The sequence below is a fragment of the Camelus dromedarius genome, chromosome 14 (genome assembly GCF_036321535.1).
Source record: "Camelus dromedarius isolate mCamDro1 chromosome 14, mCamDro1.pat, whole genome shotgun sequence".
Lineage (NCBI taxonomy): Eukaryota > Metazoa > Chordata > Mammalia > Artiodactyla > Camelidae > Camelus > Camelus dromedarius.
In genome coordinates this window covers 42,252,899-42,280,563 of record NC_087449.1, presented here as the reverse complement: position 1 = coordinate 42,280,563, position 27,665 = coordinate 42,252,899, and the positions used below count along the sequence as shown (strand labels likewise).

The 27,665-nt window shown below is 38.7% G+C and overlaps 1 protein-coding gene across 5 annotated transcripts; it reads left to right on the top strand.

Moving 5' to 3' along the window:
- Nucleotides 1-11,085: 11,085 nt before the first annotated feature.
- Nucleotides 11,086-22,547, top strand: ZFP69B (ZFP69 zinc finger protein B). Of its 5 annotated transcripts, XM_064493696.1 has the most exons (7): nucleotides 11,086-11,176; nucleotides 12,395-12,752; nucleotides 13,417-13,689; nucleotides 15,972-16,057; nucleotides 17,522-17,648; nucleotides 17,906-18,001; nucleotides 21,111-22,547. In XM_064493696.1, the coding sequence occupies exons 3-7, from the start codon at nucleotides 13,566-13,568 to the stop codon at nucleotides 22,277-22,279; spliced, it is 1,602 nt and encodes a 533-aa protein (XP_064349766.1). In that variant the 5' UTR covers nucleotides 11,086-11,176; nucleotides 12,395-12,752; nucleotides 13,417-13,565; the 3' UTR covers nucleotides 22,280-22,547. The 5 variants fall into 5 exon arrangements, with proteins under 5 accessions (XP_064349766.1, XP_031320745.2, XP_010995255.2 ...); XM_031464885.2 differs by lacking the exon at nucleotides 11,086-11,176 and having other exon boundaries at nucleotides 12,281-12,735; XM_010996953.3 differs by lacking the exon at nucleotides 11,086-11,176 and having other exon boundaries at nucleotides 12,281-12,752.
- Nucleotides 22,548-27,665: the final 5,118 nt, after the last annotated feature.

Here is a 27,665-nt window from a genome sequence, read left to right as displayed (position 1 = left end):
CTTATTCACTTTTTTTTTTCATGGTTTTCTAGCATTTACCAATACTCATTTTTCCATGGAATCTGTTTTTCTAGAATATCTAATAACCATAGAATACCAGTTAGGGAAAACAATCAGAAAAAATAGGAGGTAGGATTGGGAGGTCTACATGATGGATGAGATGTGGGATGGAGGGAGAGGAAGGAGTCAAAGAAATCTCCCTCGTTTTAAGCTTGTGTGAGAGAGAATTTATAGCAGGAAGAGAAATTGGCTTTTCTTTTTTGGAGGGGAGATATGGCTAATTAGGAGTCTGGTTTTAAGCATGGTGAATTTGCAATGTCTGATATATCCAGTTCTAGTTGACCAACCAGAAATGGATTTAAGAGTCTGAGGTTAGAGAAAGAGGCCAGGATAGAGAAGTGAATTTGGGAGTCAGCCCCATAGAGGTGGTAGTTAATGCATGGAGTGGATCACATAAGGTAGATTTTCAAAATAAGAGCAGTGGTCTGTAGACAGAACCTTGGGGAAAATATTTATTTTTAATAGGGGATAGTAGGGGGTCCAAGAAGGAGAGAAGGTGGGAGGTGGTGAGGAGGAATAGTCAGAGATGGAAAGCAAAAGAAAACAAACAAAAAACTCCAGGAAAGTGCAGTGTCAAGGAACTCTAGGAATTAGAACATCAAGAAGGAGGGATGGTCACAAATGCTAAATCGGCAGGAAAATCCAGTGAGAGATGAATTTATAAAAAGACTTTTGAATTCAACATTTGGAAACATCTGCAAAAGCAGTTTTAGTGGAATGATGGGGCCAGAAGCCAGATTATGCTGGGTTGAGGAGTGAATTGAAGGAGTTGAAAAAGTAGAGGAACAGGCTCTATTAACTTAAATATACATGGTAAGATTTTAAGACTATTCTGCTCTTAAGAATATCGATTGTATAAATTACAAACCAATGAAGAAGAGAACCTTGGAATAAGAAACTGCAAGTGAGTAAAAATATCAATCATCTCCCCCAAGAAAAAAAATCAAGGTAAGAACAAAAAACAAGCATAGAAAAGTGGGGCAAAATAGATTTTAAAAATAATATGTTTGAAACAAGTCAAAAACATAAAAATACAATAAATAGAAATGGAACAAATACAGTTAAAATATTGACATTGCCAGATTGGATTTTTAAAATACATTCCTACGTGCATCTTCAGACCTTTCTTCTAAGATCACTTAACTTCAAATGCAGTATATCCTGTGGAAGTTCCTTTAGTGAAGGTCTCTTTGAATCTTGCCTGAAGCATAAAGATAGGAAAATGTTTAAAGTAAAAGAACGGAAAAAGAAATACCAGTCCACTACTAATTAAAAGTAAGCAGAGATCACTATATTCACAAAATAGTCTTTGAAATAGAAAGCATTGTTAGAAACAGAAAGGATTTCTGTGTAATAATAAAAGGTTCAATTCACAAGGAATAGATAACAATTCTAAACCAGTGTGCATTTTTTAAAGTCTCAAAATAAATAAAAATTGATAGAATTTGAGAGAAAAAGACAATTCACCATCAGTGCATTAAAAAAAGTCTCCACCAGGTTTCTTTTGTGGAAACTAACCACCTGAATCTAAAATTTATATGAAAATACAAAGGATCTAGAATAACCATGGAAAAAGAAAGAACAAATTTGGAAGGATTAACTTACCAGATTTTAACATTTGTTATGAACTAGAGTAATTAAGACAGTGTGGAATTGATGCAAGATAGACATATAGACCAATGGAATAGAATGCGGAACCCAGAAACAGCCCCACACATTGGTGAAAATGCAGAGCCTAGGATTAAAGGGAGTTTTTAAAATAAAAGAGTGCTGGGACATGGGCTATACATATAGAAAAAAAGTGAAATTTACCCCCTCCCTCACACTGTAACAAAAGTGAATTCTAGGTAGATTGTAAATCTAAATGTGAAGTGCAAAATTATAAATCTTCTAAAGAATATGAAGGAATCCCTTACTGACTGTGGTGAAGGGAAAGCTGAGTTTGAAAGCACTGATCATAAAAAGGAAGACTGATAATGTTGATTACATTAAAATTAAGAACTATTTATCAAAAGATTCCATTAAAAGAGTGGAAAGGCTTTCCACAGAGTAAGGGAAGATACTTGGAACACATGATAAATGGCTTGTATCCAGAATATATGAAGAGCTGCAAAATAAGAAAAAGACAGGCAACCTAATAGAAAAACACAATGTAGACTTGACTAGGCACTTCAAGAGGATACCCAAATGACTAATGAACACATGAAGAGATATCCAGTCTCGTTAGCAATTGGGGAAATACAAATAGAAACCACAGTGAGACACCACTAAACGCCTACCAGAATGACTAAAATGAAAAAAGATAATCCAAGTATTGGCAAGTATGTGGAGCAATGGGAACTCTCATACACAGCTGGTGGGAGTGTAAATTGACAGGAAGTACTTCGGAGAATGGTTTAGTATTATCTATTAAGGTATACCCATAACTCAGTAATTATACTCCTAGGTGTACACCGAATAGAAATGCATATACATGAGCATTAAGAGATAAGCACAAGAATGTTTGCGGAAGGAAGCATTCATGAAATCACCAAACCGGAGACAATCCAAATGTCCATCGGCAGAAAAATGGATAAATAAATTGTGCTATATTCATACAATAGAATACTAAACAGCAATGAAAATTATCAAGTTACAGTTATATACAACCGCATAGAGGAACCTCACAAACTTAATGTTGAAAACACTTTTCACTATATCATCTGGAAGTATGTTGCAGACATAGTGATGCTTCACTCCTAAATATTTGCGTGTGCACCTTCTAAGAGTGATAAATTCTCCTATATAACCACAATACCATTTTCATACTAAGGAAAATTAATAATAATTTAATATTACCTAAAATTCAGTCCATTTAAAATTTTTGCCAGTTATCCAAAGAATATCTTTTGTTTCTTATTTTTTCTAAACAATATCCAATCTAGGTTTATGCATTGCATTTGGTTATTATGTGTATTTGATTTCTCTTAGTTTGGAACAATGCCTCTGACTTTCTTCTTCAGGACATTTACTTTTTAAAGGGCTCAACACAACTGGTAGAAAGTTTTACATTTTGCATCTACCTGGAAACTGGAAAGTAGATCTAGATTCAGATTAAATCTTTTGGCAAGACTATCTCATAATTTGGGGTATATCATATCACACCAGGGAGCAAATAATACTCAGAGGAAGAGGCTTATACAGTCGTTGGAAAAAATATGAGGAATTCATATGAAAATATTGAGTGTTCAATCAAGAAGAGATTTAAAGTCAGGCAGTATTTATTGAAATGTGTGCATCTACCATAGATTTTAGATTTAATGTTCTGGATCCAGCATCTGGGGGTGTTTTTAAGAAACAAAGCTGAAGGTTATATTGGCTAATCCTAAAAGCCGAGATGATAGAAATTCCTTTGTATAATGTGGAGAAAAGATTCCAAGACTCAAGGAATTCTGGAATGAATTACCAAATATGTCATCCCACATGCTTGTCTTATAATGTGACATTGGCATTCTTCCATTGAAAGACGGGGTCTGTTTTCTCTCCCTTTGAACGTGAGTAGACCTTCATAACTGCCTTAACCAATAGAATGCAGCAGATATGATGTAGTGTTACTTCTCAGGCTAGGTTATGAAAGAGCAACATGGCTTCTTTGTGGCTCTCGCTCTCTTTCTTGTCCTTCATACCAAGCCAACATATTTGAGAAAGCCCAGGCCACATGGAGAGATCGCATTTGGGTTTCTGGCCAACAGCCCTGGCCAGGCCCACACAGCAATGAATAACCTTCAGATGACCACAGCTCTTTGCCTTCGAGTCTTCAGTTAGGCTCCCAACATCATGGGGCAAGGACAAGCTGTCTGCACTGTGCCCTGTCTGAATTTCTGACTTGGAAACTATGTGAGAGGTTATAAATGATTATTGAAGTTTTAAGCAGGAAGTAGTAGGCAATCTATAATATAATCTAAAATCTACAAGGAGTCCTGCCACATTGATGAATTATTTGAGGCATGTTGGGCTGACTTTTTTAAAGGAAGGAATGAGTTGCTGAACTTTCTACCTTCTGTATTAAAAAAGAAGTACAGTACTCGATGAGTCCCTTTGGAATTGTGAGGCACATATACGGTAGTTGGGTGTGTTGGCCCAACAAATTTTGGAGATGACCTGAAAAGCTGCCTAATTCAAGTGGAGCCCACAAGTTTCTTCTTGTTCAGGCTACAGGCACTTCTTCCCTCAGGCCTTACGATTCAGTAGATCAGTAGCAGATCAGGATACGGTATGGACACTCTTACGAGCCCCAATTAAAGAACCACCAAGGAGGCAATTATGGTTTTCAAAGCCATGTACTCTTTGGGAAGTAAATATTTCCCCACCTGGCTTTGGTGTGGATTGGATCCCAGATCACGAGATTCTAGGTGCCATGGGACCAGAGCTGCCTGACCATCATGAACTGAGTAATAGTCTGTCTGGACCATATCCTTGGAGAACCCTCAATGTCAGTATCTGTAGATCTTTTCTCTTAGCCTGACTGGAGTCGCTGGAGAAGTTTTTTCAAATTCGCTTCCCAGATAGTATTTACCTGGGTGGAAGCATTCTGGGAAAAGGTTAAGAGTCTCAAGTTCAGTGTGTAAATTTTCAGATATCCTTGCCCCATTCCTTCCTCCAATTCCAGCATATTACCCTGCCCTTAACTGTGCTTGGTGGTCTTCATTCAGAGACTCCCCTGATTTCTCTTCTGAGGCTGCTCCTTCAGTCTCCTGCAGACAGGTAAGAAGACAGTCGCCTGACTGTGGAGTAGCGTAGGAACGCTGGGGGCGTAACAGCTTCTAACAGATTTGCAACCAACATTCTATCTTGAGCATTGCTTTCACTCCACATTGTCAGAGGCAACCAATTTCTTTGCTTTGGGGGGTTGTGTCATGTAAATCAGGTTGCTTCTTGGCTTTCCTCACTGCTCACTTAGGATTCATCCTTTTCAGAACTCTTAAGGCTGTCAACACTCAGCCACCCATTGTCCAGTTGCCAAAATTTTGTTATTTTTCTCCTCTCCATTCAATGTGTCCCTCTGGGTTTATGCCTTTGGTTTTACATCCCTTTTTCCACAGTTATGATGGGATTTTGTGAGGGAGTGGGGCTAAATACATGTGTTCCATCTGCTCGCTTCAACTAGAACTTACAAATCACAAGACAAGGACTAGGAAGGCAGAAAGCCAGGGGATGAGACCCTTCTTTTGGGGAAGGGTGTAATTTTCCCAGGGAAGGAAGTTATAGGCTAAGAGCCTTAAGTAAAAATGTCACCTGTGGGATGAAGGTTGTGACAACCATCCTTGTGATGTCCCAAGTGTCAAGTAATTTCTGTTTAAGAGAGTTCAAGTTAATTACAATTATGATTCTGAATTTCCCTGACTCTCTCATGAAAGTTATCATAAAACTGTACAGTCTGGTTTATGAATTTTGTGGGGGCTTAAGGAAAGTAAGATGAAGGCAGCTTTATTCTGTCCCATTGTTTCCCAGGATGGAGAAGGGGCATTAGCTTTGAGTGCCCATCCCCAGGGAAACCAGTAGACCCTGGAGAATTGTTCCAGAGAAGATAAGAGAAAGTAACCTTCTGTTTACTCTCGTGTGTTAGTGAAGGCTGTTCTTTTGAAGAGAAAGAAGGTGCCAGCAAAATTCTGGATTATTTAAGTGGAGTGGCAAGATGATTTACAAATGGAATGTATTCACTGGAGGCAGACACTCAGAGCCAGGGGTGACTGTGACTCTTGAGAGACAATTTTAATTGTTACAATTTATCTTTTTAACTGTTTAATTGAATTAATTTATTCCCACATATAGGAAAGTACACAAATTATAGCTTGGTGAATTGTCCAGGTGTTTCTTTTTAATGTGTACTAGAAGAAATAAAATTGGTACATTAAATATGGACTTTCAAGGAGATTATTGCTTGGGATGAGGGTAACATAGGTTGGTAAGGCACTCATCTTACAAGGACTGCATGAGTCACGGGATCATTGTTCACACAGTGATTTGGGTTCTCTCAGAAACACATCCCAAGACAGGGATTGGAATGCAAGGAGTTTATTTGGGAAACACAGGAAATACCAATAAGGAGTAGGGGAAATGAGACAGGGAAAGGAAAGTAGCCTGTCAAGGGTACACTATTAAGCTAGTTACCTCTGTAGGAGACTGGAGATTAATCTCACTGGATCTCTGGGAAACTACATAATACAAACCTAGTAGTGGGCAGACTGGGCATTGTCCGACCAACTGGCGGGAGTCAATGGTTGAGGGCTGGTGGTGGGGGTGGTGGAAGGATAGTACGTGTTAATTCCTTGCCCAGCCACAGAGATAAAGATGCTGGCAGCAGGCATGGCTGGGGCACACTGGAAGGCCTGAAGGATATGCACAGGACACAGACAGCATCAGCTACTGTAATTAAACTTACCACCATAAGTGCTTGGAAGCATGGGTATTATAGACAGTATAGAAGGATTCCTTCTGCATTCTTTTCAGCATTCTTCTGCTGGAAGTTGACAATCATCTGTGATGGAAAATATGTAGAAGTTTCTATAATTGAAAATTGAAATTGGGCCTCACTGTCATTACTGATAATGTTAATTTCCTTTTCACCCTATCACGAAACAGTGGTGAAAATGGTATTTGTAAGGGAGATGGAGATATAGCTCAGTGGTAGAGCATGTGCTTAGCATGTATGAGGTCCTGGGTTCAATCCCCAGTACCTCCTTTTTTAAAGATGGTATTTCTAAAGGATAAGGCTGGACATTGAGATAGAAATGTGAACAATAGGGGTGATCTGAATAAAATGTACTAACTCTGCACAGGGAGAACCTGGACATGGCAGGTTTAAGATAAACACTGAATAAAGCTGTTAAGATTATCAGTACTATAAGACTGGGTCCCTGAATTCTCCCTTTTTCTTGGGGTCCATGAAGAGATGGGCAATGATTTCTAACAAGTTCTGTTTCATTCAGAAGCTCATTGGTTTTGAATGAAACCATTGAAGAGCAGTGTGTCTTCAAGATGCTGAAATAACTTCATCTTTCTGGATTACGTACACTTTGTAAGCGCATGTGCCTAACTGGCACTGGCTCCAGACAGATCTATCACTTGAAGGATCTAAACACAGTCCTGCAAGGCAAGGTTTAAACCAGTTTTCCGCTCGAAAGATCAAGTACATTAAATTACAGTGTTGTGTAGCTAGAGTGGTGGAGTGTACCTCTTTTAAAACGATAAGTTGGGTTCCTCTTGTTTGAATGATGTGCTGATTAACTTATCTGAACTACTCTCTTAGATTATATTTTGAAGATTATCAAAAGACACTTGAAAGACTTGCTAAAAATGTCTTCATAGGGGTTCTCTGAATCTGATTGCAGCAATGAATAGATAAGAAACCCTCTCTCCAGTATCTTTGATCTTTAATCAAATAACAACACATTTTGAAGATCAAATTCTAGATACTGTATTAGATGTCCTATTGATAAATAATAGTTAATTAAACAAAAATTTCTCAATTTTGGTTAGTTTCTAACTGCACTGGAGATGGAGTTACCTTGCCCTTATACACCAAGAATGCATGTGAATTAGGATTTCCAGTGCTGGATCATACCAAACCTGAAAACGGGGAACCTATTAATATAAAAGCCCACCTTTTTTATTTTTAGTAAGTGACATTAATCCAAATATCTCTCCCCACTTTTAAACTGATAAACAGTTCCATTCTTCACATTGAGAAACTTATTTTGTAGATATGTGCTTTTGTAAATTGGCTGGATTTATTATTGTTTCTTTTCATTGTTTTGTTTAAAATTTTAATTTCTTGGATTTAATATTTTTATTATACTTTGTGACATATAATGCTTTCCAATTTACAGTAGAAAAATGTGTTCTGTTTTTCAATACATTTATTAAAATGGAAACGGGAGTTGAGGGTTTCAATACGATGCAACCAACATCATTTGGCATAAATACCCAGTTCAATCTCAGTGTCATAATAGCCTGCTTTTGGATCATGTTATATTCCTTTTGTTTAATTCATGCACGTTAGGAGTATGGTATGTATTTTTCTCTCTATTCAGATTATCCTCACCAATGTAAGTATGTATATAGTATGTTAATATATTTACATACATATATACACAAACGGACATGTTTGGGGGATAATTATTAGTCTGAATCATATGAAATTGCCTTTGTATATCAAAACTGATTAAATATCAAGTTCACTTGACTTAATTTAAGACTTTCTCACTTAAAAACATCTCACGGAAATCCCACCAAGTGATGGTATAGCTCTGATTCTTTTTTAAGACCTTTTTTAGAATCTTGGGCGTGGGCCCATCATCAATTATTCAGCAGTTTCCTATTTTCTGCGGTAAAGGCAGTTCTGCAGTAACCATCCCCGTACAGCTGTCCTCTGTAACAATGCCATTTTCCCCGCCAAGGGATCGATTCTCAGAGTAGGGATGTTTTGTCAAAAGAGCATATATGTTTTATTTTAAGAGATATTACCAGGTTGCTTTCCAGAAAGGGGGGTACCCGCTTTGACCACCAACATATGGGAATATTCTCTCCCTGGATTCCCGCTTGTAATAGCTGTTATAGTTCTTATTTTTGCCCAGTTTGGGTGTAAAGTGATGTCTCATTATTACCTTTAATTTGCATGTTTGGCTATCTTTTCACATGCTTGTTGACTATTTGGTTTTCTCTTCTGCGAATTGTCTAACCATATCCTTTGCCCATTTTCCTGTTGGCCTATTTCTTTTTCTCCCCTCACCTCTACCTCTTTTACATGAGTGAAGCTGACTTGAAATCAGTAGTGGAGATATAGTTCATAGACTGTGAGTGCCCAAGCATTGGTTAGGTTACGTGCATTGTTGGTACTGGATCTGCTGAGTTTAATTACTGTGTTAAATGTCTTAAAAGTTACATAGTGTTTGGATGTTACAATGAAAAAGTTATGATGTACGTAGAAAGGCACAGAAACAGAGTAGCACAAGATGTGATAAAAATCTAAGCCTAAAAATAATCTGAAAATGCTCCTCCACTAAGTATTAAATAAAATTTTATCCTATAAGAAGTAGTGCTTTAATTTAATCACAGCATTTTCCTTTATTAGTAGTACATAAATAATGGTGTGTTTTAAAATAAATGATGTTTTAGAGTCAGTCAAATACATATTTTGTCTGTCATCTGCATTACAAATATCTTTTTCAGATGTGTCTTCTTTCTGTTGACTTTGTTTAAGGGATCTTTTGCCAGCAAAAGATTTTAATTTTTATCTAGTCAAGTATCTTGATCAAGTTTTCAGACTCGGTTAAAAGCATTTCTCCCACTGGTAGATTGCATATGTAATCGTTTGTATTTTCCTGCAAGATTTTTGTTTTATTTTTACATTTAAGGGTCTAATGCAACTGAAATTATTTCTGAATATGGTTTAAGATACGGATCCATTTTTATTTTCTTCCAGATTGATAAATACTAAAATTCTATAGATTTCACTGATTAAGCAATTCATCCATTTCCTGCTGAATTGAGCTACCATCTGTGTCATTTAATAAATTCTCAGATATACTAGAATCTATTTTTGGATTCCCTAGTCTGTTCCATTGTTTTATTTGCCACTTCTCACACCAGTATCATAATTCTATGGCCAAGATGACTTTTCAGTATGTTGTGATACCTGGCAAGGCAAGTCTCCCATAATTGTTCTTTTCTTTACTTTTCTTGTCTCTTCTTGGACCCTTATTCTTGCATGTAAATTTTAAGATTTTTTTAAACTTTTTTTTTTGTTGAGTTACAGTCATTTTACAATGTTGTGTCAAATTCCAGTGTAGAGCACAATTTTTCAGTTATACGTGAACATACGTATATTCATTGTTACATTTTTTTTTCGCTGTGAACTACCACAAGATCTTGTATATATTTCCCTGTGCTACACAGTAAGATCTTTTTATCTAGTTCCAAAGTCAAAGTGAAACCCTGTTGAAATTTTTTAAAATTTTTTTTTAATTCTTTTTTTGGGGGGGTAATTAGGTTTATTTATTTCTTTATTTTTTAGAGGAGGTGCTGGGGATTAAACCCAGGACCTCCTGCATGCTAAGCATGTGCTCTACCACTTGAGCTGCACCCTCCTCCTGTTGAAATTTTAATAGGAATTGTAACAAAGTTTTATATTATTTGATAGTTATGTTATCAAATCTTCCTCAAATATTATAAGCTTTAACATTTATTCGAATCTTGTTTTATGACTTTTAATAATTTTTATTTTCATTTTCTTATTATTAAATTTATTCTGAATAATTTTAGCTTCTCATTGCTATTAGGGTTGGAATATTATTTTAATTATTATGCCTCTATAATACAAGATAATAGGGCAAATTATACCCATTATATACAATTATATTGGTAGGTCAAGTCTGACTGTATTATTGTTGGAAGTTTTATTGGCCTTTCTGGAATATTTACCATTCCAGGTCAACTTTAGAGTCATTTAATTTAGTTTTTTTTTTTTTTTTTGAAAGTTGAGATTTTGATTGGGGAGCATTAAAGTGGAAGAAGAGTGATGTATTTAGAATGTTCTATTTCAATCCATAAATATGGTGTATGTCACTATTGTCTCCATTTAAATCAGCAAACTTTTGGTGTGGTTTTATATATAATGTCTTGCATAATTCTTATTGTTTATTCTTAGCAATATTTTTCCAGGAGCACTCATGCACCAATACCTAAACCCTACCATTAGCATTTTACTGTATTTTATGCTGTGTTTCTGTTGAGTAGTGGGTAGAAGTACAGACTGCCTGGATCCACTATTTGCGAGCTGTATGATGCAAGGCAAGTTATTTAACTTCTCCAAACCTCAGTTTTCTTATCCGTAAAGTGGGAATGATAATAGTATTTGCCTCAAGGTGTTGTTAAGAGGACTAAATTGATTAAAATACGTTGTGCATTTAAAAAGAAACCTTCATACTCTGTAAATACTATATGCTAGTATATTAGTCTGCTTGGGCTGCTATAACAAAATATCAAAGCTTTCTGTGGCTTAAACAACATAAATTTATTTTCTCATAGTTCTGAAGGCTGGAAGTCCCAGATCAAGATCTGGAAGGGTCAGTTTGTGGTAAGGGCTCTTTTTTCCTGGTTTGTACATGGTGATTTCTTGCTAAATCTTCACATGACTTTTCCTCAGTGTCTGCCTTCAGAGAGGTATTGAGCCTTCTGGTGTCTCTTCTTAAAAGGACACAAATCCTTTGGGTTGAGGGCCCATTCTTAGGACCTGTTAATCTTAAATACAGACAATCCCCAACTTACGATTTTTCCAACTTTAGGATGGTGTGAAAGGGATATGCATTCAGTAGAAACCATACTTTAAATTTTGAATTTTGATCTTTTCCCAGGCTAGCAATGTTGAGTATGATACTCTCGCATGATGCTGGGTGGTGGCAGTGAGCCTCAGTTCCCAGTCAGCCATGATCACAAGGGCAAAACAATACACTTTACAACCATTTTGTGCCCAGACAAGCATTCTGTTCTTCACTTTCAGTACACTATTCAGTACATTACAAGATATGCAACTCTTTATTATAAAATAGGCTTTCTCTTAGATGATTTTGCCCAACTGTAGGGTAATGTAAGCTTTCTGAGCATATTTAAGGCGGGCTAGGCTAAGATTTTCAGTAGGTGTATTAAATGCATTTTTGACTTATGATATTTTCAATTTACTACGAGTTTATCCAAATGTAACCTCATCATAAGTCCAGGAAGATCTGTACTTCCTTACTACAAATACTAAATATAGCTACACTAGGGATTAGGGCTTCAACATGAATTTGGGGGGCTGGATGTGGGAGACACAAACATTCAGTTCGTAACAGCTAGCGATCACAGTTTTATTCCATTTTCTAAATTGTTATTTTTGTAAGCTATTGATGTAGAAGAGAAAACAGCATTACAGTATAATCATTTTTTTGCAAAAAAAATTAAAATGCATGAAAAAACAAAAACATAAATGGTGTGTGTGAGTGAGTCTGTGCGTGTGCGTGTAGATAGGTACATTTGTGCAGCAAATGTTAGCAATGCTTACTCTGCCTGGTGAGATTATAGGTCATAATTTGTATTTTGTGGCATTTCAGAAATATAAGGAAAGCAATTAACGTAAGAATTAATTGAACAGTAGAACAAAAAACAACCCGATCATGGTATTCTTTTACTGAAAACACTTGACTATATTGCACTTTCAGTCTTTTCCACGTTCATATTACGTGAAAGTGGCATAGATTCTTTTAAAACAAGCAATGTTGTTTCGACCGAAAAAAAAAAGATGTTTCCCTTTGTCAAGGGTTTCAAGTCTCCCCACGGAAACATTTACACGTCAATTCCTGGCAGAGGAGAACTGGTTCTCTTCAGTAGTGTCCGGTGGGGACGACGACACAGCCTCCAACACCTTCCGCAGGAGCGACTGCCTCACCTGGGTTCGGCCCCCGGTTGCGGGCAAACCCAGAGAGTCGGGACCGCCGAGCGCGCCTCCCGGGAGGCGCCTGGCGGCGGGCGGGCTACCCCGGAGGACGCTGGGAACCGCGAGCGGAGGCTTCTACCGCGCACGCGCAAAGGCCGGGCTGCGCTACTTCGGAGCATCTCGTCGCAGTGCGGAGACCCGCCCGCAGAGGCGAGAGGGCGAAGGTGTGTGGTACAGGCAGGTGAGAGGGGTGAACGGGGGCTCTCTTGGTCTGGGGAGGGGACGAACCGGGAAGCGCCACCTCCGCCCGGCCCGCCATCTCCCGTGGCGCGCGGTGCGCTCCGCGCCCCAGAGTCGGGCTCAGACAAAGGCTGCGAGGGCTGGGACCGGCCGGTCCAGCCCTGGAGAAAGGTTTATCTTTCCGTTTAAGGAGGAGGAAACGGGGTAAGAGGGGTTATGCGATTTGCCACAGCCAACTAGTGAAGGAGCTGGGATTCAAACCCAGATCCTTCTTGATTACAAATCTCAGACTACTTTAAATATAGTACTGCCTGAAACAAAGAATTGGGTTTTATTTGTCTCTTTACGCTTCACGACACCAGCATAGTGTTTCAGACCATGTAAACTGTGTATATCCACTGTCTCTGTGTATCTTTTGTAGAAAAAACTTTTCAGTGATTGGTGCAAGTTCTAGAATTCTGACCATGTGAGTGAACTTTCTAGATCCTTTTGCTGACTCTTGATGTTTTCTGCTTAGCATCGTCAGGGGACTGTAGAGGTCCCCTGACCTGGAGCTTCCACCTGCCTGCTGAGGAGACAGATGGAACTCAAGAATGGGAGATATTCCTTGAGAGCCTGGAGAGTAAAAGGTCCAGACTCCCGATTTTGGCATTGTATGTTCCCAGGGTTCCTGAGAGTGGAGGACACCTGTGCATCTGTGAAACCTCCCATCACAGTTTCCAGCAGTTTCCTCGTCAAAGTGGACAAGCCAAGGCAGGACTCTCTGCCTTGTGGGCTGCACCAGAGTTCTCCAGAAAGGAACACTGAAGCCATCATGCTCCAGCAGCTCCTGATCACCCTGCCCACCGAGGCCAGCACCTGGGTGAAGTTGCACCATCCAGAGAAGGCCAAAGAGGGGGCACCCGTGTGGGAGGATGTGATGAAGATATTTGAAGAAGGTGAGAATAGATTGCTGGGTGGGAGGCAGGAAAAGCAGCATCCTCTAGTGTGGGAAGGAAAGTAGACACTGGAGCAGAAGCATCTCTTGGGGGAGACAGTTGGGTAAAAGATCTCTGGAGTTACTTGATTATTACTTCTGGCCTGGTGTTTTCCATAGTGGTGGTTAGCTCAACCTAAAACCAGTATTTCAGTGTCATGACTGTGTATGTTATTTCTTTTTATCTTCCCCATGGCTGTGTGGGGCTGGGAGGACTTGCTTGATTTTCCTGATATTACAGTGAAGAAATGTGAATCAAATGAGTGACCTGTCCAGGTGCCTGGTGGGTAGGTCCAAAGTAGAAGGCAGCAAGGAAAGTACCAAGTGAGCCTGGAGTATCTTGTGCTAGAAAAGTAAAGAAGAACTCAAAGACTAATGGACGTGTACCAGAAGGATGCAACAGCCCAGTTCAAACTTGGGACAGTTTAAGTGTCCAGACTGATTGTAACATCTTGAGTAAATAACATTCCGTAAGTCCATGATAACACTTAAAATTAAGAAGCAGGGAAAAATTCATGCCAACATTAGAAGTGGCTAATACACTGATTTATCACTTTGAAAATAGATTATTATGGGAATGAAGGATGCAGCATTTACCTTGCTTTTTAGATAATTTTCAGAAAATACCTGCTAATAATAAATGTAGAAGGAATGATGGAATATTTTACTGTAAGTGAAATAACTGGAAGGTTGTTGGGGAACAAAATATTCACATGGTGTCAAAGTATTGCCCCCACAAATCACTTGCTAAATGCCAGGGAAAGAACATACTTTTCCAACTGCAAGATCTGGTGGTCACTATCTTAACCAAGTGTCCCAGTGATGGGATAACCTGACTGTTTGAGCCTTCTGGGTCATATAATGTAAAGCACATGGTATCACCCATGAAGTATCCCTGTTTAAAGTGTTTAGCCTGATACAAATTAAACTTAAAGGCCTAAGTTCTGGTTTAAAGAAATTACAGGGATGGAGAAGTAAGATAAACCCACCATGAGGATATAGTAAGATGGTGCTGGTCTCTTAAAAAGCCAATGTCATGAAAAAAAAAAGGGAAGTACTATCTAGAGTAAGAGAGACTTTGAATAACAACCCCTTTAACTGTATGAGCCTCGATTGGCTCCTAGTTTGGATAAAATCCAGAATAAAAGACAGTTTGGAAACAGTTGAAGAAATCTGAATACGGACTGAATATTTAGATGATACTATGGAATTATTGTTAACTCTCTGAAGTATGATAAATGTTTTTATGGTTATGCAGAAGATTCTTTGAAGTATTTAGGGAGGAAGTATCATGATGTCTGCAATGTTGAAGTGGTTCAGAAAAAAAAATACAGGTAGATGAAGCACATATGGCAAATGTTAACGATCGTTGAACGTAGGTAGTAGATATGTGGCTGTTCAATATCATGATAAAAAGTTAGGGGAAAAACACAAGGACAGTAATTCGTGTGCCTTAGTTACTAGTTCATATTTTTAATGCCTCAAATTCAGCCAGTGTTTCTTGAATTCTAGCAGCCTGGCAGGGTATTAAGCTTAACTTAAGCAGATGGGAAAAAATGAACCAGATATAATTTCTATGCATTTACTCATGCTAATAATACTCAATTGGGGGAGATAATTATAAAAATAAACATAATAGGAGGTAGCCTGAGTTAGATACCAGAGTGGAGATAAAAACCCAACTTTACAGGGATACAAGGGAGAGGAAGCTTTTTTCTCATTAAGGAGGTCTGAAAAAGCTTCACTTGAACTGGTCTAGAAGGATATCTCAGTTTTTCACTGAGTAGGGTTTGGGGTAAAGTACTGAGATGGTTGCCATAGGTCAAGTATAGTCAAAGAATGGTGAATAGGATTATGCGGTGGATGTGTCCAGTGCGTAAAGGATGGTGTTTAGAGGCAGGTAATACTTGGAGAAGCAGCTTTGGACTGGTTGTAGAGGATCTTGAAGTTTATGGTAAAGTGCTTGGATTTTTCTTTCTTGTAAATGGAAAACGTCTGAGGATTTTTGAACAAAGGAATGTCCTGATAGGTCTGTGCTTTTGGACCAGCATTGGCCATTGGGAAACATTCATCCCCCAATCAGTGCCCTGCAGCTCCTCCTCACCATGGAGGCTCCAGTCTGCTTTTGCGTTACTCTCAATGTCCCTCTTTGTGAAATGTGTGAGATAGGAGTGGGTCTGCAGGCAGCTTTTCTATTTGGGGGTTTGGGAAGATACAAACCTCATAGCTCTTTTCCTTCCTCAGCTCTGCCATCGCAGGATGCTGATGAGACCCAGAGAGAATGTTTTGAGGATGAGGTGACCTCTGGGTCCCTAACAGCAGAACCCCAGGTGGGTTGGAATATCCTGTAACTTTCTTGAAGTTGTTTCTCAGATTTTTAAGGGCCCTGGACTTTTAATTTTCTTTGACTCGACTTCCTGGATTAGATTTTCTTAGCTTGTTCAAAACCAAGCTGTGTGAATTGATTTCACAGATAATTTCCACCATTGGTAGTAACCTTCTTCAGGAACCCTCTTGTTTCTAGCAAACCTCTAGTCATTAATCCAGCAAATTTACAAGTCATGTTGAGTGTGTTTTTGTGTGTGTGTGTGTGTGTGTGTGTGTGTGTGTGTGTGTGTGTGTGTGTATAAAAGTATATAATGTAGTTCTTGCCCTTAAACCTCTCCGGATGTCCTCCAGGGGAAAAACAAACATTGTAAAACATTTTTAAAGCAACCTTTTAAAAAGAACAGAGTGAGATTCTGATATTCTTGGAGCTGTATACACTTCATTAGTGACCTTTAAAAGAGGATTTTTGGTCATGTTCCTGGAGCAGAATTGTAGATGAATAGAAAAGTGAGTAGAGAAGCTACTGGCAGGTCACAAAGGGCGCAAACTAAATCAGCTGAGCAGACAAGGAAGGGAAACTTCCAAGGGCGGCCCAGTAGTGTCTGTGTATCATAAATGAGCTCATCAGAAGACAGTAGCACTGGCAGCAGGCAAAGCTCTGCACAAGCAAATCCCAGAAGCATAGGGAAACTCAAGAGAATTACAGAGAAATCAGAGAAAACTGATATAGAAGGAGATATTCTTAGAGATGGATGCCAGTGTTAGCCCAATAGGCCTGAACTGCACTCCAGAATTATTTAAAATACATAAAAAGCATTAAAATAGTCTCCATCCTTAAGGAATTTGTTCTTATCTCAGCCTTCTGGCTCCTGGGTTCTCTTCACATTTGGTAACGTTTAAAAAAATAACTGTCTAATGGTTATTTAATTTGTGTAGATTGTTCATAACTGGCTCTTATATTTCACAATACAGTGTCTGCCTTGGTCAAAGGAACTTCCTTACTAGGTGGAAGTCACGCCCTCTCCAAAAATGTGCTGTTCTCGCCTACTTTTCTTACTAACAGAAATGCCGAGCCCACGGTCTTTTACCCATACTGAAATATTCTCATTTTAACCAGTTCTTTCAGCCCCACCAGGGTCCTTGTCTTCTCTTGTGGCCTTAGCCCCTTTTGGACTTCCCCCTTTCTCAAGTTTTCCTAATCTTTATTGTCCTTAATCTAAATTACTGTATACTGTTCTGTCACCTTCCTTCATAGAGTTCATGAGTATTTTGCCTTCAGCCAAATTGTAAGTTGAAAAAGACAACTTATACACTCCCTGCATTGTTTTGTAACCTCCAGCAGAGAATCAGCCGAACAGCTTTCAAGAGGGTGGCCAGAGAAACTTGGCTAGAGTCTCTTAGCATCTCGACAAGTTTAGACCAACTTCCTGAACTCTGGCTGAAAGGGAACATGTTTGGTGTTCTAGGAACTGTTGACCTTCAAGGACATATGTGTGGACTTCACCCAGGAGGAGTGGAAGCAGCTGGCCCCTTCTCACCGGAATCTGTACCGGGAGGTGATGCTGGAGAACTATGGGCACCTGGTCTCAGTGGGTAAGGATTGGGCTCCCTTTGTAACTAGAACCTGCCTATTGGAATAAAAATCTTTATTTCTAAGCTAAGTGCTATGCTTGGGCTTTGGGTTCTGTGTTAGAGATTTCTGGTTCCTTCTGAATAGCAAGTCAGGATTCCTGTGGTCTTCTCTGCCCTGGTCTTTCTGCTCTACCCTTCAGAAGGCCTGAAAGACAAAGAAAATTCTTGGGATGCCTTTTTGACCTCAGCACATGCAGTTTTTTCTTCTCCATGAGCAGGATGTCAGCTTTCCAAACCTGGTGTGATTTCCCAGTTGGAGAAAGGAGAGGAGCCATGGCTGACGGAGAGAGAGGTTTCAGGAGGTCCGAGTCCAGGTAAGAGCAAGGCAGGCAGGGCCTTTGTCATGTTTGCCAGAGAGCTCTGCTTAAAGGCTTCTGCAGGCCATGGGGATGGCTGAGGCCACCTGGGTGAGACTTACAAGAAACCTGATTAGCACTCTGTCCCTGCTTTCCTGCACTTGCCTCTTCTCGTTAGTTTCTCTGGAGTCAGAGGAAAAGAGATGCCTTTCTCATCAGGGTTAGCTGCCTTCACCATCTCTCCTGACCTGACTTTTGTGGTTTCCTTGCTTTTCCCCGGGTTCCAAACCTTACCCTGATAATGGTTTCTTTCTCCTGTACATTCAGATATTCATGGATCTCTCCTCATTAAAGACAGCACCCTTCCCTGGAATCTCAAGTTGTTTTATCATGGCTTTCGCTTTCTCTGATGATTCCATTTAAATTTTTTTTTCCTAAATCTTATTCTGTGCTCATAGCTTCAATTCCAACACTCTTTCAAACTTGTGCCATTTAACTTTTATATCAGATAATTTATGACAGTCAGAAATCACTGCCGAGTTCCTTCTTACCAAATTCAATGGCTTTTAACAGTCTTCTTCAGCTTCTAGGAACAGTAATTATGACAGCTCTTTTCCAGGCTGGCTTCTGTGAGTTCTGAGCCTTCTTTAACCCCATCTTGCAAAAGGAAAAGAAGGCTCTTAGGTTAAGAAATCTGTCCATGATCCATTTAGCTGCTACTTGGTGCAGTCAGTATTTGAATTCTAATCATCCTAGCTCCATGGTTCACGGTCTTATGGCGCTATTCTGCAGTGCAGCATTAGGTTATACAGACTTCACTACCTTCTTGGCATCTTTTTTTCTACCAGCTAGTTTAATAATTTTTGTCCCCTCTCTTATTGCTTTTTCAGTGCTTCTCATCAGTATCCTTTTTAATGCAGATATATCATTTATGCCTCTGTTAGGACAGGCTGAACTACTGTAGTAAATAGACTCTAAGGTTTGGCTCAAACAAAATAGGAATTTCTCTCTCGTGTACTGGTCTGGGGAATTGTTTAGTGCAATGGACAATTCTTTTCCACCTGGCAATTCAGGGACAGAGATTCCTTCCATATGGTGGCTCCACCATCCCCTAGGGCTGCAATATCGTCTAAGATTAGCCAGCAGTAGGGAAAAAAGGCTTATTGGGGAGGCTTTTAGGGGCCAGCCTGGAATGGTTCATGTCGCTTTGCCCTCTCATTCACTTCATGGGGGAGGAGCGATTTCAGCGGACAACCCGCGGCCCCTCCCACTACCCCTGAGGGGCCTCTGTCTTTCACGCTGTTCCTCTGTTTCTGTACCATCTCCCACAAATGCACAGTAATGGTTTCAGCTATCCCTTTGACACCTGTCTTCTTCATATTTTCCTCTTTGTCTTATCCATTCATATGAACTCTATTCCTGCATGTCCCTGGTGTTTGGGGCATCTCTATATAAATGTTGTCACTTCAAACCCAGTAGATCCAAAAAAAGAAGCTTTTTTCTCTCCCAAACAAAGTTCTCATCCTGAGTCCTCCTGTTCTCTCAGCCTCTGAGACTGGAAATCATGGTATCAAGAATGTATCATGCTTTCTGCTCTGTTTTCGCTTCATTCCCAGTGGTTCCTTCTTTAATATTACCTGCTAGACAGTGTCTACATCTCCGTGGATAACATTGCTAAGCCAGTCCCCATCATCTCATGCCAATCACTGTAATTTCTAGTTGCATTTATTGATGTCTTATTTTCTTTTTCTGAATCATTTTGAATGTTACTGCCAGATTTGACCACATGAAATATCGCATTTATCTTGTTCTTACCCTAAAAGAAAAGTCAAGTAACTCCTTATTCCCTGTAGTAAGTGATCTAAATATCTTTACTTGCTTTTTAAGTTTACTCCAAAACTTATCCAGCTATTACTGAGTAATTTATGGGCTATTACTAAAATGAGGTTAGAAATCCTGGGGAATAAGGTTTTGCTGTGAATGGGAAACATCTTAGGATGGCATGGTCCAGAATGGTTGGATAGGACTAGAGGGTAAAAATCCAGGACACTCCCTCTTCCAAAATTGTTGTCTCATGTATACTATAGACAGAATATATATTCTCTATCCTTTAAGATTTTACAGTGTAATCAGTTTTTTGTCACAAATTAAGAAGCCATTTTTCATCTCTTATGTAGGCAAAAATTATGAAGGTTGATAAAATCCAGTGAGTTTTCAGGAAAAGGCACCCATATTCACTGAGAACACACATATTTATAACTCAATGCATCCTCTTTCATAAATCATATGAAATATTGACAGACAAGTATACAAATTTATGTATAATGAATGATAAAGTGAAAACTTTGAGACAGCCTAAGTATTTTTCAGTAAGGAAAAGTCAAAATAATGTATCCATAAGTGGAATGCAATACAGTTGTTAAAAAGAATGAGATAAATCTAAATGTGCAGACATGGGAGGAAGCCCATATGATATAGTTGAGTTAAAACAAAACAAAACAAAACAGATGCAGAACAGTGTGCATTCCATGATCCCCCTTTTTTTGTAGAAATGTATATCACCATTTATATACAAATTCACACCTTTACATATACGTATTGTTGGGAAATGTGTGAACAAATGCATTTCAAAATCCTAAGAGACTGGAAGGAATGGGGATGAGATTGAGAGAGGCTATCCCTTTTTAGTAAATGTATTACTTTTATATAATGTTTTATTTTAACATGCAAAAACTATAGATGAAGACTTGAATTTTTTTAATAAAGAAAATTTTGTCATAGAAATATGGGCTTGAGATGATATGGTGTTAGAATCTTTATCTCTGTCTTATCTCTTGATATTTGCCCGTACAGTAATGCTAAGATTCTTCTTAGTCCATTTCCTCTTGCAGTTCACATGGATGAACTCCTCCCAGTTTCTTAAAGTCACTTCACTTTTAACAGCTTCTTTCCTTTGACCATTCCTTTACTTTTGTATCAGCTCTCTGGTGGCAAGATCATATTTGAAGACAGCCCAAGCCTCCTGTGTCTAGTATATGTTATTTTTTCCCCTCCTGTTCTCAGAACGGCCACTTATTTTTTCAAGGGCAGTGAATATGGGTCATTTATATTTTTTAATTTCTTTTAGACTTGGAGAGCAAAACAGAAACCAAAGGGTCAACTTTAAAGAATGACATTTCATGGGAAGAATTACACCATGGCTTGATGATGGAAAGGTCCACAAGAGGAAGCACCTTGATTTCCACATTGGGAAGAGTCTCCAAATGTCATAAGTTAGAAAACCACCAGGAGAACCAAGGAATGGGTGAGGGGCAAATCCCCTTGATCCACAAGAAAACACTCACTCAGGAGAGAGGCCAAGAACCTAACAAATTTGAGAAAAGTATTAATGTGAGCTCAAAAGTTGTTCCCGGACCAATAGGTCCTTCAAGAAGAAGACACTGTAAATATGACCTATCTGGAAAGAAAAATAGATACAATTTAGATTTGATTAATCATTCAAGGAGTTATACAAGGATGAAAACCTTTGAATGTAGTATTTGTGAAAAAATCTTCAAACAGCTCATTCATCTTACAGAACATATGAGAATTCATACTGGAGAGAAACCTTTCAGATGCAAGGAGTGTGGAAAAGCCTTTAGCCAGAGTTCATCCCTTATTCCACATCAGAGAATCCACACTGGTGAGAAACCCTACGAGTGTAAGGAATGCGGGAAAACCTTCAGACATCCATCATCTCTTACTCAACATGTTAGAATTCATACTGGGGAGAAGCCCTATGAATGTGGTGTATGTGAGAAAGCATTCAGCCAGAGCATTGGGCTGATCCAGCATCTGAGAACTCATGTCAGAGAGAAGACTTTTACATGCAAAGACTGTGGAAAAGCATTTTTTCAGATTAGACACCTTAGGCAACATGAGATTATTCATAGTGGTGTGAAACCTTATATTTGTAATGTGTGCAGTAAAACCTTCAGTCACAGCACATACCTAACTCAGCACCAGAGAACTCATACTGGGGAAAGACCATATAAATGTAAGGAATGTGGGAAAGCCTTTAGCCAGAGAATACATCTTTCTATCCATCAAAGAGTCCATACTGGAGTGAAGCCTTATGAATGCAGTCATTGTGGGAAAGCCTTTAGGCATGATTCATCCTTTGCCAAACATCAGAGGATTCATACTGGAGAAAAACCGTATGATTGTAATGAATGTGGAAAAGCCTTCAGCTGTAGTTCATCACTTATTCGACACTGCAAAACACATTTAAGAAATACCTTCAGCAATGATGTATGAAATATGTTCAACATCAGAAAATCCCCAAATTGGAGTAAAAGCCTCTAAATCAGTGGTTTTCTGACTTTTGGATTTCAAGAACCAATAATTATTTTTACTGATTTGATCCGCTATTACAACTTTTAAATTTTGCCACATTTTTTTAGAAAAGATTTTGCCAGCATTGTTTCAGAAAAGAAAGGGCATTGTAATACTTAAAACTATAGGAAAGATATAATCATGGAGAACTGTCCTTTACACTGAATTAAATCAGCTTTATGAAAATCTCCCCAGATTGTCTTTATTTTTCTCATGTCACTGTGGGCCAGTGAAATCATCATGGCAGGTCAGTGATCTGTGGATTGGCTTTAAGAATCACTGTTTTAAATATCCCTTTAATGAATCAAAATATATCATAATTTTTATTAGAGCCCTTTATATGGCTAGAAGAGGTATAAATTAAAATGTCAATTGTCTCATTTCTAGAACAAATAATGTTAAAGGGAGTTTTCTAGACTTGATAGATAACCTACTATACATGAAGTACTTAAATTTTACGGTTTCTAGTAGAGAGGAATTGGCAAACTTTTTCTGCAAAGGGCCAGATAGTAAATATGTTAGGTTTTATGTGCCATATGGCCTCTGTCAGGACTGCTCACCTCTACTGTTTCAATGTAAAAGCACCTAGAGACAGTGTATAAACCAGGGCATCTCAGCCTTGGCACTGCTGATAATTGGGACCAGATGCTTTGTTATGGGCAGCTGTCCTGTGCTTTTTAGGGTGTTTAGCAGTATCCCTGGCTACTAGATATTAGTAGTCCTCCCACCAATTGTGACAACCAAAAATTTTCCCAGACATTGCTAGCCCCCTGTGGGGCAAGACAGTTTCTAGCTGAGAAACACTGACATAAATGAATGGGTGTATCTGTGTTCCAATAAACTTTATTTAAAAGACAGGTGTTGGGTTGCATTTAGTCTGAGGGTTGTAGTTTGCCACTCCTGCTATAGAACATGTAAGATGACTGGTGTTGACAATAGATTATCAGTTAATGTCAAATTAGTATGTTCATTTATATCGTAAGTCTTATTTCCTTATCAATCCCTTTTTGTGGCAAAAAGTTTCTTAAAATCACAATTGTAATGTCATTGTGGAAACCTGTGAATTATTTATGGAGATATTTACGTAGACTTCAGTTCATAATGATTTTTTGTTGTTGTTCATCCACAAGTGCTTTGGGATATGTCTCTAAAAGATAACCACTCTTTTAAGACTTAACCACAGTGCTGTTATTACACCTTAAAAAATTAGGCCAGAATACCTTAATACATACTTATGCCTTTTTAAAGATAGATGTATTGAGATTGGTGGCTGCCACTTTAATTGTTTTTAATTTTCCACTTGCCAAGTGTGCAGGATTAGATTCAAATGTGCTTTCTGTTGAGTGGGAGGGTCTTTCAGATAACCCCCAGAGAAACACATCTATTGGCCCACCAAAGAGGCCCAAGGAGAAGGTGACTACAGGGGTCAAACTGAGGCAGGGAAGTGAGAGAGGGAGTGGAGGAGTTAACTCTTAGTACCTCACTGTATTGATAAATATTGTGTCCTTTAAACATAACTGGAGATTGGTCAAGTTCAACTTCTTACTCTTAAATGGCAGAACAAACAATTCAACTGCCTGTGCATTGTGTGAACTATCAAAAGTAAAGCTATTAATCCAGAATATATATACCATTATCCCTAAATTTTTCCTATTAGTATATTTTTAAAAAAATTCTACACTGGCCTCTAACTCCTAAGTTTCTTTGATTTTGATGGGCAGAAGGACAGAGTGGGGATGCACACTGTTTCTTGTATATACAGTCTTCCATGTCTCTGTGGTCTTAGATTTCCCAAGAATTTGGGTTTCTCTGATTGCTTCTTTTAGTGACAGCCATGACCATTACTTTTCTCTGTCTACCGTCTGTGCCTCAGTGATCTCATGTCTTATGGCTTAAAATGTCACCTTTATTTAAATGCCAAATTCGCATCTCTAGCCCAGATCTCCCTTCTGAACTCCAGCCTGATCCTGCCATCAAGCCTTTGCACTAGCTGTTCCTTTTCATAGTATACCCTTCTCTTCTCATCTTTGCTCAAATCTTGTCTTTTCACTGATGTCTATTCTGATATTGCAGCCTGTCCCTTACCCCACAATTTCAATTTTCCCAACCCCCCTTAACTTTTTATTTCTTTGTCCATAACACATATCACCTAACATACTAGGCACTTTACATGTTTATTATGCTTATTTACTGCTATCTCCCCTTACTATTATGTACCAACACAAGAGCAGGGATCTGGAATAGATCCTGGCACACAGTAGGGACTCAATAAATATTTGTTGAATTATTTTGATTTGAAGTGAATTGAATTATGTATGTATGATGACAATAGAATAATTCCTATACTTTCTCACCTAGACTTTACAGGTAGGGAAATCTTTTTGTTTCTTTTATTTCTTTCCAAATGGATCAGAATTTATAAGCCCCCTAAGAGCTGTGACTCATAACAGACATACTGTTAAGACAGAGGGGGCATTTTTAAGTTAATTTGTTAAAAATACAGTTAAATATGGCTGCTTAACTGAATGAGTTTATCTTTGTGTTGTAAACACGAATTTACATTACCACCTTCCCTCATCCCAAAGGAGACTAGAGTTTATTCTCTGGAAAAGGACGAGTTGCTCTGGAATTGGGGACACCAGACACACTGGAGACGGGTAGAAACAAGGTGGAAATGGAGTCTGAGCTGTGGCACCTGCAGCCCCTTCTTCCAGGGAGAGCCAGTCCCCTTCAACAGTCCCCCATCCCATTTTAACTCATCCCTCCGTATAGAATTTATTTTTTGACTTTTGCTCATCTCAACGTCACTGAAAAGGTTATTTCCTATATTTTGAGTCTGTGTTTTTACATCCGATACAATTGAGATCTAAACATTTCTACTTTCCAAATTGCTAGTCAATTATCTGAATACCCCTCATTGTTTGTCATCCCCTTTCAACTGATTGTGCCAAACACACGTTGTACATCTACACAGATGACCTTATTTAAACTACATCATCCCGATGAAATGGGGTTGAACAGCTAAGCAGTCGAAATGTTGGTTGGTTTAAACTCCTGAGACAGAAGCTGGGCTGTGTGTGACATTCATGTGACTTTTAATTTCTCCAAAGAGACATGTTTTTATGAAGATAGATGTAATTGATTTCAAAACATTGGCAAGTTTCCTCTACGTTTATTTTTCTAAAAGTTCCTTTTCAAAATATGTATGGAGAAGCCCTGACACCCAATGTAATGGCATTTGGAGAAGGGGTTTTTGGAGATTGTTAGAGGGAGATGAGATCATGAGAGTGGGGCTTCATGATGGGATTAGTGCCCTTAAGAAGCGACACCAGACAATGAACTCTCCCTTTTCCTCTTCTGTCTCTCACTCCTGCAAGCACAGAGAAGAGGTCATGTTAGCACACAATGAGGTGGTGGCTGCCTATGAGCCAAAAGAAGATGCCTCAGAATGAAACCTTCCTTGCCAGCACCTTGATCTTGGACTTCTCAGCCTCCAGAACTGTGAGAAATAAATTTCTGTTGTTTAAGCCACCCAGACTTGAGCAGACGTACAGTATTATACCTACTTAAATTTCTGAATAAACCTTAGTATTCCACACTACTTCTCCCAGCTCTGTTGGATTTGTGTCCTCTCCCCACATCCTCCTTTCTCTCTTTCACATATTTTAATTCTCTAAAAGTATTAAAAATGCAGTACTTATTCATGGGTGATGTTTGGGGAGTGGAGGTGGGGTGTGCCAATGTCAACATTCAGTACACAGTAAATTTGAAGTTCATTTTTGTTATTTTGTGTCCTCTTTGCCTATGTGTGCTTTTACATAATGGGATCAAGTTTTAGATGTTTTTGGAATTGAAATTGTTTTTCACTAAATATTAAATGATGCTCAGATCCTGAGCCTTCATAGCAGGGTGGTAAAAAGCTTGCACTCAGGAATCATAAAAATCTGTATTTAAATTCCAGCTCTACCACCACCACCTCCAGCTGGTGATCTTGGTCAAATTACTAATTTTTTTTAATCTTATTTTTCCATCTGTAAAGAGGCATTTTTAATAGGCACTCCACAACAAATTTGTTATATGTGGTATACAGAGTCACTCAAAAATAGAAACTATTAATGTTGCATTTTATGGTTTTTAAACTTATTTAAAAAGCAAATGTTCATTTATGAAAACAGAGATGTATAGGAAAACAAACATGACAGTACCCAGATATTACCAATGTAAAAATTCTGCTATAAAAAGACAAATACTGTATGATTCCACTTATTTAAGTGGTAGCAAAAGTAGTCAAATTCATAGAAACATAAAGTAGAGTGGTGTTTGCAGGAATAAGTGGGGCGGGGGAGGGAGTTATTGTTTGATGGGCACAGAGTTTTAGTTTTGCAAGATGAAAAAGTTCTGGAGATGTGTTCCACAACAATCTGAATATACTTAACACTATGGAACTGTACACTTTAAAGTAGTTAAGATGTTAAATTTTATGTTACTTATTTTTAGTACATGCACACAAATTTTTGGATGTATTTCTTTCCAACAGACACACTCTAGTACCCAGTTTGAAAATTTTTTCAAACCCACTAGTACCAATGCCATATCACTTCTTCACTGACCTCTACTTGTCACATCCTCCCTTCTCTCCCTACCCAGCTTCAGGCATTCCCTTGCAGACACCCCCAACTCCCTGCATGTATATTGCAAACACCCCATCTCTGTCTGTTCTGGTTGCTATAACCAAAATATCATAGACTGGGTGGTTATAAACATCAGAAATTTATTGCTCACAGTTTTGGAGGCTGGAAGTCCAAGATCAGGATACCAGCATAGTCAGGTTCTGGTGAAAGTCCTCTTCCAGGTTGCAGACTGCTGACTTCTCGCTGTGTCCTTACATGGTGGAGGGGCTAGGGAGACAGACCCATAGGTGTCTTTTTTAAGGTCACTAATCTCATTCATGAGAGTTCCACCCTCCTGACCCAATCAGCTCCCAAATGCCCCACCTCCTAACCACCATCAATTATTAGGATTTCAGCATATGAGTTTGAAAGGGTCACAAACGTTCAGACTATAGAACACCTGAATATATGTTCCCAGCCACAATCTCTCTCAGCACTTCGGATTCTTAATTCCAACTGCACATTGACTCTTGGGTGTGTATTAGGCATTTCAGATTTAACAAGTCCATTTCCAAACCTGCTCTGCTCCCAGTATTTCCTGTCTCAATAAATAGAAACATTGAATTGCTCAAGCAGGATCATCCTTGACTCCTCTTTCTCCAAAACTATGTTCAACCCACCAGAAAATTCTGTCGATT

Coding starts and splice junctions, on each gene's coding strand:
- ZFP69B (XM_031464885.2), top strand. CDS start 12,351: ATGTTGTTTCGACCGAAAAAAAAAAGATGTTTCCCTTTGTCAAGGGTT. Junction 12,736..13,416: donor GCAGAGGCGAGAGGGCGAAG/GTGTGTGGTACA, acceptor GTATGTTCCCAG/GGTTCCTGAGAGTGGAGGAC. Junction 13,690..15,971: donor GATGAAGATATTTGAAGAAG/GTGAGAATAGAT, acceptor TTCCTTCCTCAG/CTCTGCCATCGCAGGATGCT.